Source organism: Strix uralensis, chromosome 28, assembly GCF_047716275.1.
Source record: "Strix uralensis isolate ZFMK-TIS-50842 chromosome 28, bStrUra1, whole genome shotgun sequence".
Lineage (NCBI taxonomy): Eukaryota > Metazoa > Chordata > Aves > Strigiformes > Strigidae > Strix > Strix uralensis.
Genome location: NC_133999.1, coordinates 5917848 through 5931853, shown reverse-complemented (window position 1 = coordinate 5931853; position 14006 = coordinate 5917848). Strand labels below are relative to the sequence as shown.

At 46.8% G+C, this 14006-nt stretch overlaps 1 protein-coding gene across 15 annotated transcripts in view; it reads left to right on the top strand.

The window, feature by feature from the left end:
* The window catches only part of LOC141935671 (NFU1 iron-sulfur cluster scaffold homolog, mitochondrial), a 102419-nt gene that overhangs the window by 40794 nt on the left and 47619 nt on the right, over positions 1–14006 (top strand). For 6 of the 15 annotated variants that reach the window (XM_074852111.1, XM_074852110.1, XM_074852113.1 and 3 more), the window contains 9 exons: positions 633–736; positions 1741–1820; positions 3296–3450; positions 3561–3844; positions 4631–4846; positions 7752–7981; positions 8615–8772; positions 9167–9283; positions 11081–11176. In XM_074852111.1, the coding sequence (XP_074708212.1) occupies positions 633–736; positions 1741–1820; positions 3296–3450; positions 3561–3844; positions 4631–4846; positions 7752–7981; positions 8615–8772; positions 9167–9283; positions 11081–11176 (1440 nt within the window). Of the gene's footprint in view, positions 1–632; positions 737–1740; positions 1821–3295; positions 3451–3560; positions 3845–4630; positions 4847–7751; positions 7982–8614; positions 8773–9166; positions 9284–11080; positions 11177–11257; positions 11648–14006 lie in introns of those variants that run through there. The other 9 variants (XM_074852120.1, XM_074852117.1, XM_074852114.1 and 6 more) reach the window with 4 other exon arrangements.

Below are 14006 nucleotides of genomic sequence, written 5' to 3'. Positions count from 1 at the left end.
TATATGTGCAGCGATATATGTGGCTGGCCTGTGTTCCTGCCCCACTGGCACACCGGGGTTGGATCAAGCTCTTTTCCTGTGGGTTCACTTGGAAATGCAAAGTCAAAACCAATGCTGTCCCCTGACCAAGCAGGCTGCATTTCCCCCTCCTGGCCCTCGAGCCTTCAATAGCAGCTACAAATTTTCATAGCTGCCCTGGAAAATATGCCCTAGTCCATCGTGAGTGGCTGTCTTGCCCCTCTCTCAGCTGACCCAGATGATCAGCTCAGCCCTGCTGGCCACCGACCGGGTGCTTTGAAAGAGGCATGGCACCCTGTTAGCATCTGGTTATAGCAAATGTGGAATCCTAGAATGGTTTGGGTTGGAAGGGACCTTTAAAGCTCATCTAGTCCAACCCCCCTGCCATGAGCAGGGACATCTTCAGCTAGACCAGGTTGCTCAGAGCCCTGTCTGACCTGACCTTGAGTGTTTCCAGGGATGGGGCATCTACCACCTCTCTGGGCAACCTGTGCCAGTGTTTTACCACCCTCATAAAAAATTTCCTCCCTATATCTTCTGATACACTGCCACAAATGGCTCATGTCAATCTGTCTGTGCTATTGCTCTGATATTAGCATCTCTGTCTTTTAAAGGGTATATGCTTGAGCCAGACCCTGATAAGAGACCTGATATTTATCAGGTTTCCTACTTTGCATTCAAATTGGCAAAGAAGGAATGCCCAGTCCAGAACGTCCAGGTGAGTGGCAAAGGAGTGGACTGATGTAGAGCTTTGTGGGAGGAGACTGGGGGTGGCAATTGCTGAATATTGAGCATTCTGCTGTATTCTGTTGGTTGTTTCTCAGTCTGTAATTAGGAGGGTCTGTCTTTCCCCCCCCCCCCCCCCCCCCCGTTTTTTTTGTAACTATCACTGTTTGGGTTGGGTTTTTTTGGGAGGTGGGGACAAGAATCATGGTCTTGTTTCATATGTCTTTTATTTCTGTTTGTCCCTGCCTTACCTCCTCACCCAGTTGCCATGTGAGGCCAACCAAGAGATCTTGTGCATGTGGACATGAAAAATTAGGCCATGCTTGTGAAACCAATTTGATCTCCCGGCACATTCATCATAGCGTGTGTAATTTGTGCTGCAGTGGGTTTTAAACATAGCAGTTTTGTGTCTGCCGTCTGGCTGGGACTGCGTTTGAACTCCGTCAGGCCTTACACAACCATCTGCCCCTTCTTAGTGTATCTTTATAGACTTCAGCTGAAAAATAGTTGACAAGTATTTTTTTTTATGGTGTTACAGACATCTGTGACATGACATTTTATTTTATTGTTTCCAGGTAAGAAGAAACCTATTTTTTCCCCCATGTTCAGGTGGTTTTTTATGGTCTTTATGAATAAGACATGGTTTTAGTACTATTATGCCTGTATTTTTTTTACAGCAGTATTAATATGTATTGCTGCTGTTGTCCCAGGTTGTCTTTTAAAAATACCCCAGTTGTGCTGTGGAGCTTTGTGTTCAGATCCCACGTGTAGCAAATGGTCAAAAAGCTGAACTGTATTTTTCCCTTGTGAAGACTCTCCCAAACTACTGTCTTCTCGTGACATTAATATTGAGGGGTTTGTCCTGTGTCCAGCATGACGCATAATTGTTTTGGGGATCCCCCAATTTCCCCGTTTCACTGCGATGCTTTTGCGAATTAGTTCTGACTCTGTCTTCTGCCCTCAAAATACAAAATTTGTTGGTTTTGGGATCTGCAGAATTCTCCAATCCCCGCTAAACTCCCAGACCCGGTTAAAGCAAGTGAAGCTGCTGCAAAGAAGAGTCAACCAAAGGCCAGGTAACCACATCTGCATTATGCTCAGCCCTCTATTGTCTGTTGTCTTTCTGCTGTTTGTTAGGAAGGATGCTTGGTATATTTAGGTGCTTCCTCCTGGGCTTCCATTTACACGTGGAGACAAGACACTGCAGTCCTGAGGCTTCTGCTTCAATGACATAAATAACCATCGATCTCATTGATCTGAAAGGCAGAAAATGCAGATATTTGGGGAAGTTTTTCTGCTTGGGGGGGGTGGGGGTGGGACTTGGGCGGTGCTCAGCATGACTCAACAGCCAGGCTTTTTGTGCTGAAGACATTGCTTGACAGCAGCACTTGAAGTTCGTGCACTTAGATGAATCTAGTGTGTCATCCATCCGGAGGCAGAACCCACAGTACCTGGGAGCAAAGTCAGGAGAGAGACTGCAGCTGGGCTGCAGTGGGCCTGGAATTGGCCCAAAGAACACGAGTCTGCTGAGAAACCGCATCGGGGACTCGCTGTTTGAGTTTGACCCTCGGCAGATGATAACCTGACGCAGTAATTACTGTATGAAATTGCTGTGATTTCTGCAAGAGTCCTATAATTTCTTCTGGGGGGACATGAAAGCCCAAGCAGTCTCCGTCTGAAGAGCCCAATTAGTGGGGACACCACTGTACTGCTGTGGTTTTTCTCCTCTCCTGCTGCTGCTTGCTCTGCTTCTGATACTGTAATGGAGACTTGTAAATTCTGTTGGACAAACCTTGTACCTTATTTCACTGCAACGTGAGCAGTACAGCAGTGGGCACTCCAAACCCAGCAGTTTTCTTCAGACTTTAAAATAGGGTGTCGTCTTCTGTCTGTCAATCCCAGGAGTCTGCTTTGTTTGTTTTTATAATTGAATGCAGTTACTCTCACATTAGTAGAACAACATGATATCTAACAAGCAAATGCATCCACAGAAGGGCAGGGTGGTGTCTGGCTGCTTGGCTCTGTTGCTATGCATTTTTGGAGCTTAGTAAATATTGAGCAGAGATCAGGAGAGGTCCAATCACCTGATTCTGGGGTAGATGTACTAAAGTTAAGGTACTTCTAAAGATGACAGTTTAGACAACTCTGCCCAAAGGTACCAGCTGCTCTTCAGCTAATTTATGTCCTTCATCTGCTCATTCAGAACTCTAAGTGGATTTAAACAATATGTCGTAGGAAATATTTGAATGAGTTGAATGATTTTGACAAGTTCCAGCTGTCCAACAGAAGATGATGCCACAATTAGCAAAATTACAGTCCTTGGATTAATTGTTGTGAGTGCATCCATTAAGTTTTACTGTGCTTGCAGTTTTCTGGAAGGAGTCGGTGTGGGTGTCTGGATGCCCACAAGTGTTTCACCTTTATCAGTCACGTACTGCTGAAGTGGGGATCAGTTTTTAAACCCCTGCAGTGTGTTCCATGCACCCACTATCGGGTTTACAAAGGCTGTGCTCTTACTGCTCTTCCTTTTATTCCTTACCTTATTTTGCAGGCTGACAGATCCCATCCCTACAACAGAAACTTCCATAGCACCCCGCCAGAGACCGAAAGCAGGACAGACACAGCCCAACCCTGGAATTTTACCCATTCAGCCAGCCCTGACGCCGAGGAAGAGACCCACGGCTCAAGCAGCCATTCAGCCGCAAGGTGAGACGACGTTCCCTGTGCGGTGCCTTCCTGCCGCCGGCCTGTGGTGCGTGTTGATCTAATGGATCTGTTGTGGTTTTTTTTTTTTTTTCTTTTTTTCTTTCTACCAGTTGCAGGACCTGCTGCCCTGGGCAGTGGTCAGCCTTCGCTCCCTGCAAGCGTCCCCCAGCAAAAAGCAGCACCTCCACAGACTCCGGCACAGCCGCAAGCCAAGCAGGCGCCGGCTCCGCAGCAGGCCTCGCAGGCGCAGCCCCAGGTCCCTTCTACTCAGCCACAAGCCACACCTCAGCATCAACAGCAGCTTTTCTTGAAGCAGCAGCTTCTGCAACAACAGCAGCAGCAGCAGCAACAGGCTGCGTATTACCAGCAGCAGCAGATGATGCAGGCTCAGCAGGTAGGTGTGCGTGCTCATGTTTGTTGCAGGCTTCCTGTGCTAGAGGACTGCAAGGCTGTATCTTTGTGTTTATGGCAAGACTCCTGCTTTTTTGGGGCATAGGTACAGTTTTTAGGCATTTTCCAATGCGTCTCCAGTTCTCTAGCAAGGTTTTTTGCTATGCAAGGCTGTCAACGTGGAAAGCCTTGAGATAGTTTTGTCATGTACAAACAAAATAAGCAGTGCTGGTTAAGATTTTACAGCTCCAAGTGTTTCAGGGTCTTGAGGTGAATGCTCAGCTGATGAGCAGAGGGGCACAGTTTCCCTTCTGCTCTTTGTGACACGAGAAGCCTGGGTGCCTTTTCAACGGTAAGATTCAGGTCTGGTTTTGTGGTAGACTGCAGTGATAAGGAGGCCTGTGAACACATGATGTGTTAGACGGGGTGTGTCTAGATGACAGACTTGTGTGCTAAACTGAGGTGTTTCTAGCAGCACAGATCTCTGCTAAAACATATTTAATAGTGGAAGCAAAGGGACAGTAAATCTTCCTATCCTGGGGAAAGGTTTAGAATTAATAAAAATGGAGAAAGACAGGAGCTCCGTGCGGGCAGGTGTAACACCAGACGGATTTAACGTTAGACCAGGAGGCCGTTTTCCAGCAGTCTTTTGCAGATGGTCTCCAAGCCATCGCAGCCATTTACTCCTTTGCTGCTTGCAGTGGCTGTAACTGTTCCCGTGGCTGGCCCTGAGTTCTGGTGGTGGTACCCCAGTTCCCAGCAAGCAGCTCAACAACGGGTTGTTTCCCAGTTCCCAGTGATGCAGCAAGGAGCGCCAGCACAGCAGCAGCTGATGCAGAACTATTACCAGCAGCAGCAACAGCAGCAGCAGATGATGGCCCAGCAGGCAGCGATGCAGCAGAAGACAGCAGTAGCAGCAGTCCAGCAAAAGCAGCAAGCCCCAGCACCGCCGCAGCCCCAGGCCCAGCCGAGCGCGGCCCAGCCGGCGCAGCCGCAGGAACAAGTGGTAAGAGCCGTGCGGGAAGGAGCGGGGCAGCGGGGTCTGGAGCGCTGGCACGTGCTCTCCTGCCTGGCCCTGTACGCCGGGAACACCCCAGCACAGCGACTGGTTTTTCAGACCCACGGAACCCAGGTAGTTGGGGCTCTAGGACCTGCTGGCCCCTGGTGAGTTATTACTGAGTCGCAGAGGTCAGCACTAAACTCGCTGCGTCAGAGACACGTGCAGTTGTTTGGACTGCTCTTCCCAACGGGATGCTGGGCTCTGGAGTTGTGCTCTGGGTCCATAGGAGGAAGATGAGTAGGCGATGAGTAGAAAGCAGACAGGAAGATATAAGTAGCTGCTTAATGCAGCTTCTCTCTATCCCTCCCCTGTCACGTTGCCTTAGAAGACATGTCATAAACTCTTTTTAAAATTCTTTGTGCTTAATGCATCAGGTTGGGCACCAGGCAACAGAACTGTTGCTGCTTGTTTGGAAAACTTCTATCTCGTGTTCAGGGCTCTGATGCAGAGGAAGGTGCAAGCAGCCTTCCCAGTTGTTTCTGGCATTGGGGTAACTTTTTTTCTTTAATACTATGGAGAGGAGACTTTTCAAAGTACTGTATCTAAAAATACATAAATAAATAAATCATCCACTTTACTAATCATCTGAATGTGTGTCCAAAATAAATGCTCTTTACTTAATGGAAAATGTGGCTGTCTGCAACAGGGAAGTAGCCAGCTGTCCGCAGTGTTCAAGGCAGGGGAGCTGTGCCAGAGGGCAGGATCCCCGTTGCCAAAGTGTCTCTGCAGTACATATGGGAGGAAGCTGTGCCTTTTGCTTTTATTCCTGCGCAATCCCATCCCCTCTTGCTTGGTTTTGGGAGTGCAAAGGGGTGTCCCTAACTCTAGTTGTGTGTTGGAAAGAAAGCACGTGCAGGAGGAAGCTGCCTGTTACTTTGCTGTACCAGGTTGCACATATGCAAAGCAAACAGTATCTGATAACAAACCCCTTCAGGTGCACAATGTTTGAGTCCAAACTAAGGGTCAGTTTGTGTTTGCTTGTTCCTGAGTTGCCAGTTATTCAGGACCTAATTCATCTCTTGAGAGTGCTTCCTTTGAAGTGACATCAGGAATTAATTTGACTAATAGACTCCATAAGCCAGTGACCTGAGCAATGCTGGGGAAGTATTGTTTGTTTTACTCTGATGTGTCTCAAGGCTCTGTCCTATTCATCCCCTTCGGTTTTATATTAATTTTCAGCATGAAGCTGGTTGTTAGGGTGGGTGACAAGCTTGGAGCTGTCGTGTTCCTGGTCTTGTTATTGTTTTGCTCAATGACCTGGGGCAAGTCAGTTTGAAATCGGTGGGAGATTTTCAGTACATGCGGACAGGTTTTGGATGAGGCCATTATTACCCAGTTCCTTTTCGAGGAGAAATGCCTGAAATGCATTGAAGTGCATCTCTAAAGAGCTTTGCTGTGATTCACTAGCGCAAAACCAGTCTTAATTTTATTAAATCAGCTAGATTGAAAATTAGCCTTATCCCCCTGGATGGTTGATCAGAATGGGCGCATCTGGACACTTCTCCACTCCTGCAGGAGGGGAAAAGCAGCGGTCGGCTCATTTAAAAAATGATAGTGAGACGTGGTCTCTGCAGAGCAGAGTCTCTGAGCAGAAGGTACCAAGCCAGGACCCATCAAAACCTTTTCACATGGCGAGACTTCAGCTTAATAAGCTCTGCATTCATTTCTGTGGCGATTTCAGCACTGCCCTTTTATTTCTCAGCACCAAATGTACTTTCTGCAGTGACCTATATAGCGAGATGTAAGGTGGGCGCATCAGAAGCAGTCAGGTCAGTTTGCTTCTCAGCCGCAGCGAATTAGTCTGCCTGAAAATGCCAGATGAAGAACGAGACAGCTAACCACTTGTTTGCCTTGCCCCACTGGAGTTAAGCACCACACTGGGGAGGTAACTCTTTTTCTCATTGCCCTCTCTTAGGTCTTTCCAAGTTTTTCATCTGTCTTCCCTGGTTGAAAATGGCCTGGGATGATCCAGGGTGGGGAACAGGGGGCTAGTGCCCAGGCAGTGGAGGTGACATGCACAGCTTTCTGCTCTTTGCATTCTATTTTTCCTGCTTTAAATCCAGCCATAATATCTCACTGACAAACAGATTTTGAAAAAAACAGATAATCGGAAGTGACACTGTTGTTTATCGCTACAAAACAGTATTTCAAATATTTATGGGTTTGTGAGTTTAATGCAAGACTGAGGTAATGGAAACATGAGATCAGTTTGAGGAAAGCCCTTGAAGTTTCCAAAGGGTTTGTAGCTGCGCTATCTTGGCTTACACCTAAACCAATCGTGCTGTTTTCCTCCTGCAGATTCTAATGGCAAATGTTGCTCCTGTGATCCTTGCTTTTCTCTTTTTTAACGTAAGAGAAAGCTAAGAAAGCTTCTTGCACAAGATTTCTGCGGAAGACCCGTACTCCATTAGGGGTTTGACCCCAGTCACACGTTATCTACTGGAAGGAGCACTGCTCTTTACCTTACCCCACTCCTCGTGTCCCTGTGACGAGAGTCCTGCATACTGTGATCTGATTTCTTTTTTTACCTCTGCCCTGGATCTCAGCCTCTTTACCCATGAGCAAGTTTCTGAGACCAGCTAGCCTTTAATGACATGTGCTAATAGAGGTTTTGTGTCCAGAGCTGCACCATAGAAAGGGGAGAAAGTCTCTGCTTGTACAATTGTAGTTATCCTGAAATACTATAGATCAGTGAATTCCCCCCTGCTCCCAATTCTTTTGTTTTTGCTTTTTCCCCTCCAGACTGTCCCTAATTCATGACCTGAAGGTCAGATCCTCCAGCATTGAGCTGGTTTTGTCATCGTGGCTGTTGTTCATGAACAAGGACATACCATTTAACTTTCTCTCCTAGATGCAGGCACAAATGAGGCAACAGCAAAAACCTCAAACCACACCCCCCCCAGCAGTGCAAGGACAGAAGCTGGGCTCTCTCACCCCTCCGTCCTCCCCCAAGACGCAGCGTGCAGGACACAGGAGGATTCTGAGTGACGTGACCCACAGTGCAGTTTTTGGGGTTCCAGCCAGCAAGTCTACGCAGCTCCTGCAGGCAGCTGCTGCTGAAGCCAGTCTCAACAAGTCCAAGTAGGTGGCTGGTCACTTGGTGTCTGAGGGTATGGAGGGAGGGGATTGATGGGGCTCTTCAGAGATTTCCTAGGCGAAGTGCTGAGATGAATGTAGGCAGCAAACTCTGAGGTCTAAATAAGCCTTTGCCTTCCCAAGACCATAGTTTAGGGCTTGGCAGAAGGTTGCTGAAAAAATTCCCCAGGGGCAGAAGTCCTCCTGAGTTCTTCCGTGCTCCCCAAAAGCCGAGCAAATGAGGCCTTCCTCTGGATTACAAAAGCCAGCATCATTTCAGCCCTGGTGCGTGTTTCACGCTTGCTGCTTAGCATCAGTGCTTCCCCAGGAGTACTTGCTAGCTCACTTTTATAGTGTCTACAGGCAGGAAGCCTCCACGTGGGCATTGCAGAAAATTGTTTCAAACAGGATGTTTATAATGCTTGTTTTAATCCCTGACACCAGGATGCTCAACCAGATTGTGCATAGATAAGGCTAACTGGTCCCAGCTTTCCGGGCATGCAAATACAATAATTTGTGCTGAGTGTTTTAAGTAGGAAGTAATTATAATGCAGTAGCTTTGACCAGCTCGTAGTGCTGGCCAGAGGATTTCAGATAGGTTATTAATGACTGTTGTTTGGTTGGGATGATCACATCCAGATCTGCTTCCACCACACCCTCGGGTTCCCCAAGGACCTCACAGCAGAATGTCTATAACCCGCCCGATGTCTCCACGTGGAATCCGTTTGATGATGATAACTTCTCCAAACTCACAGCTGAGGAGCTGCTGAACAAGGACTTTGCAAAGCTAAGTGATGGTAGGTTTATGGAGGTGGTTTAAGACCAGCCTGCTCTCAAAGCAGAAGATGGCATGGAAGTATGGTGCTTCTGGTCAGATGTTGCTGGGGTGCTCCCATATTATCATGGTTCTCTGTGCCTGTATGAGCTAAATCCTTCCAATTTCCCATCTCAGTCCCTGTCCTCTTTGCTGAGCAATTGCAATAAGCATGATCCTCAGAGGTATTAACTGCTTTTAAAGTAGCCTTGATCAGTTGGTTGTAGAAGCTACAGTTTAAACTTTGCTTTATCTGCAAGTTATGATTTGCGAGAACAGGGTTAAGTCACATACTGAAATAGTGTCCTAAAAATCTAGGTAAGCAACTTACCTTCAGAATGGATGTTTTCCCCCTAAATCTGTGTCTGGCATTTCAGGGAAAGCTCCAGAAAAGATGGGCAGTTCCACAGAGAACTTGATTCCAGGTTTCCAGCCAGCTTCATCTGCAACCCAGGCAGATGCATTTGGTGGCTCTTCCTTCACTGCTGGATCAGGTAAGTTTGTGAATGTCCTACAGGGCAATGCCCTGGGCAGCACTGCAGAAAAATGGCAACTCTTTGTCAAGGCCTCTTTGAAAGGAGGGTAAAACTGGTATAAATTGAGCTGGGCCTTGGCACTAAGAACTATAGGATGGAGTTGGCACCCCTGTAAAGAAGGGAAGGTAGGAAAGGCCCATGTCCCTGCCACAGTTGGGTTACAGAGGCAGGAGGTGTACAGGCAGAGCTGAGGCTTTTGGTGAGACCCTTAAAATCACAAGAAAACTTCTTCACATGCTGAAGTTCCATGCAGCTCAAAATTAGAAGTAAAATATGTAGTGTGCAATGAGGGAATTGGACTCAGACATCGGTCAGACATGCTGGAGGATATTCCTTGCTTGCAGCTGTTAGGCTGTATGAAGGAGAGGAGCAGGGATAATAATGTCTCTGCCACAGAATGAGGAGAACAGCAGAGACAGGGGTGAGCAGGGAGAACCCTCAGAGGAAGGCACAGTTAGTCTCATAATTTACATGTTAAATGGTGAAGGTAAGAAGTCTTTCACTGGCTGCTCTGTCTGGGTCCAGAGGCCAGGAGTCCTTGGCTGGTTGAAGGAGCTTTTCTGCAGAGGCCTCTGCGTGTGTGACCTTGTCTGGTGTCTCCTTTGGTACTTGAGTACCAAGGTTTTGCCGTGAGCAGCCCGTTCTATGCCAAAAAAACTTGGTGAGTGCTGCTGCTTGTTTCTGGTTCTTCAGCACCATGCTGAATACAGCAGAGACCTGCCAAGTGCTGTGTTGGAAAACTGCTTCCAGGAGCCCTAAATGCGAGTAATCCTCTCCCCCATCTTGGGCAGTCATTGTTACGGGTGACAAATGCAACCGTTTGATGCTTCCCCACAGAAGTGCACCAACCCTTGGTGAGAGGAGTCCTGGGAAGAGACCGAAGAATCCTTTGTGGGGCAAGAAGTGACAAATCCATTTATGCTTATTTCTATTTATAAAAGGAGATTTAGAGGAGCTTATAACTGAGCTTGGTATTGTTGGCTCTTACCTGAGAATTAAGGAGTTGAAGTCCACGACACGAGAGTGCTCTAGGGGGTTGCTTTCTGAGTTTGTTCAGCCGTTCAGTGCCCTGTGAACGGTTTACAATGTTCCATCAGCCTTTGTGGAGTGCTGTTGAGTAGCAGCAGCTCCAGATTCAGCTGTAATGTACCTTCTGCAAAGCTTGAGAAGGATCTGCATGTTCTGGGCTTTCTGGCTGCTGTAGCATGTTCATTTTGTATAGTAGTTGTCTTTAAAATGTGCCCCTGGACTCTCCTGTCCTGCGGTTTGGCATAGGAAGGTGTCTTGGAAATTCTCTTGGTGCTGGCACTGGGCTGGGCACTTCTAGCCCTTTTCTTTTTCTTTCCTCATAGATACAAGTCTGTCTAAGCCTGTCTGATGCAAGATGCTTTATCTTTTATTTCAGACAAAGAGGCCCAACACGGGGGCTGGCCTGCTGCGTGTCCTTTGTTAAGGCATTTCACCTTTTGTGCCACTGTAAAATGAGATAATAGTACTTCCTTTTCAAGGAATGTTTTGAGATCTGTGGGTTAAATTGTGTTGGAGAGCTATGTGGTAATAGTGGTTTTTTGTTTTGTTTTTTTCTTCTTTTCACTAGCAATATAAACTTGTTCTCTGTGTGTGTGTTGTTCTTGTCAGGCTGTAGCTTGGACTCTGTAATATTGAGCTGTGCCTGTGCTGAGGTTTTGTTTGATGCTTTCTGCTTTTCTCTCTTCTTCTCTGTTTCACTCTGCCTTTTCTCTTCCTGGTTACCAGCTGAAAAAACGAAAGACATTCTGAGTTTGGACACTAGCCCTCCTCTTCTGACTGTGCCTGATCCTTTCATTCCTCTCCCGTTATCCGACACGCCAGGTAACCGGAACTGACTTTATGGAGGGGGGGCAGATTCTTCTTGTTTGTTTTGTATTCCTGATCTTCTGGTTCTGTTTCTAGGCACACCTGAAATCCTGGGCCTCAGTCAGTGGTGCTGAGTGCTGACAGACTGCTGAGCTCGGTGGTAGTAACGATGTGTAGTGCTTTCTGCCACTGGGTGGTGGTGGGAGCGGTGCTGAGCACAAGAGCCCTTCCTTTTCATGGCATACCCTACGGTTATCCCATTGTTTCTAATGCCGGCAGTGTTGGTGTCTTTAACGGTTCAGTATTCAAAGCCAAAAATAATCACTAGGTAATTACCTGTTCTGATCTAAGCCATTTTCAAGTTGGTCTCCAACTTTGAAACTATTTTTTATTATTGTTAATCTTTCTTTCCCGTAAGAGTCTTGGCTTCCAAGGTCTATTGCAAATTCCTGCTTCGTGTGCAGCGCAAGTTAAGATGTAACCTTTTCTGAATTGGCAAAATTTTCTAGTGCAGTTGGTAGCTATTTCCATTTACTTTGCAGTACTACTTAAAAGTCTTTCCTGTGTGCACATTTCTGACTGCAGCAGCCAACACTTTTTAGCACAAGATTATGTAATTGCTTAGGAGCTTATTTGCAAATCAGTGGGATTTGGAATATGGGAATGTTTTTTATCTTGGAGTTTCTCTGAGCCCTCTGGTGAATGTGTGTGACGGGTTCCTTGTCAGCTAGCTCCGGAGGACAAGTGCTTGTTACAGCTCTTACCCTTGTCCTTAGCTCAAGCTGTGGATCACTGGTGGCTTGACAGTAGAAGACCCAAGCTTCAAAATTACGTGCTTGTAAATTTGGCATCTCTGTGGAAAGTTAAGCAATTCAGGGGGGAAAAAAAAAAAAAATCAATTTTTTTTCCATAACTGTGGAACTTGCTTCCTTCTGGTTGATGCTCAAAGAGCATGAGAAATGTGTTTTGGTTCAGAAGGGATTTTACTCATAAATGCTGCAGTTTGAGAAAAGAAGCAGAACTTACAGGCTTTCTCCCCTAGTGTGAGCGCTTGCCAGGAGCTGACCTGCCCAGCTATAGTTTGAAAAGAACCTACAGAAGGCAGATGACTGCCTGTTTTTCTTCGCCCCCCAAATCCTACTGGAAGCATTGGCTTTCCTGACTTGAAGTCTGGCAGCCCAGACTACTATTTAATTCTCCGCCAGCGTGCTCAACGCGTGCAGTTGCACACAGAGGTGATTGTTTTCCTGATTGCCTATTGCATTTTGATATAGCACAACCATACGAAGCAGCAGTTGCAGCCTTAGCTACAGGAGCTCTGAAATACTTTATAGTAGAAACCACTGCAGAGAAATTGCCTTTCAGCCCTGCCCTTGGGTGCAAATAATCAGAGCAGCAGTTGCCTGCAGTTTTGTGGGGCCTGGTTGCTTGTCCCACAAATCTGTCCCTGATGGGCTGTGTATCTTTGCAGGCAGGTGCTAAACCTTCTTTTGCTAATCTATGTCCCTGCATGTGTCTGCTCCTGTTGAGTTCAGTGGATCTCCTTCTGTGGGGGCAAAGTGGGGGGCAAGGACATGCAGGAGACCTGGCTTTGTTGGCTTCCTGCAGGTTCCTGCAAAGACATTTCTGATGTTTGGGGTTTTTTTACCATAAAACTTCAGGCCAAGAGTTCATTAATGTTTTTAAGGACCAGAGCTACAGACTTATTCTTAGCTTTGAAAACTGAGAGGGCTTGTCTGTGCTTGTAAATTCAACAGAAAAGATAAAAATCCTGGGTTTGGACTCAGGTTTTCAATCTATGTGTCTATCATGCAGAACAGAGTCATCTTTGTTCTTCTGTCTGCATTACCTGTGCAGAAACATCCCCACAGCAAGCAGAGAGGTCTTGGACGAGAGGGATGTGCTGACTTGGATGGGAAAGGCGTTTTTAGGTGTGCCCCTTGGGTCAGCAGAGCTGGGATTGACTTCAGTCTCTTAACACGTCAGCATCTCCAGTTGCACATCTCCAAGCTGCCTTAGTTTTGTGCAGAAGCAGCTGAATTTGTTTGAATGCTTGCTAAATATTTGCTTTCTGCTTGGAATATTTTTATTTCTGAGAAGAACCTTGATAGTGAATCTCATTGCTTTGAAAACATTTTACGTTGGTCTTTTTACAGACTGGGAGCATGCATAGCCCTTTGAGAAGTAAAAGCGTCAGCCTTTACCCCTTGGTTACAAGAGCAGTGTTGTTCAGGAAGGCTTTCAGTACAGGCATAAGTGAGGCTTTGATTTGGTATTTTCACTATTTGTCATACAGAGCCAGTTTTGTCGACTTTCTGTGCTCTAAACCTGTGACAGCTGGGGGTCTGCCTGAGAGCTCAGCTGCTTTTTTTTTTTGCTTTAGCCACAAACTTGCTGCCTTTGGCACCTGAGGGTGCAGGTGGCATCACTTGAACGTTGGCCAGAGACCTCCTTGGGCTTTTCCACCTTTCCTCTATATGCTCAGAAGGACAGATGCGCCTTTCTATCGCAGATTCCTGAGAAATAAGTAGATGATGCTTAACAAATCGCCATAGGGTGCATCCCCAGACAGCCTAAATCTGTTCAGATGGAGGAGCGCACTGCCGTGGAGCTACAAGCCAGGAGATGTGGCTTTAAGTGTGACGGCTCGCTTGTGGGTTTAGCGAGATCACGCTTCTGGTTCTGTGTCGTCAGTTAAATGTGTACAGTAAAGACAAACCTCGGACTGCAGGTTCTGGCAGCCTACCCTGTTTGTGTGGGTCACGGCGCTGGAGGTGTGTGATATCTTAGAGGAGGTTGGTTGTCATTTGTTGTGGGTAACAAGCTGCTCAGTAATTGCTTCTAG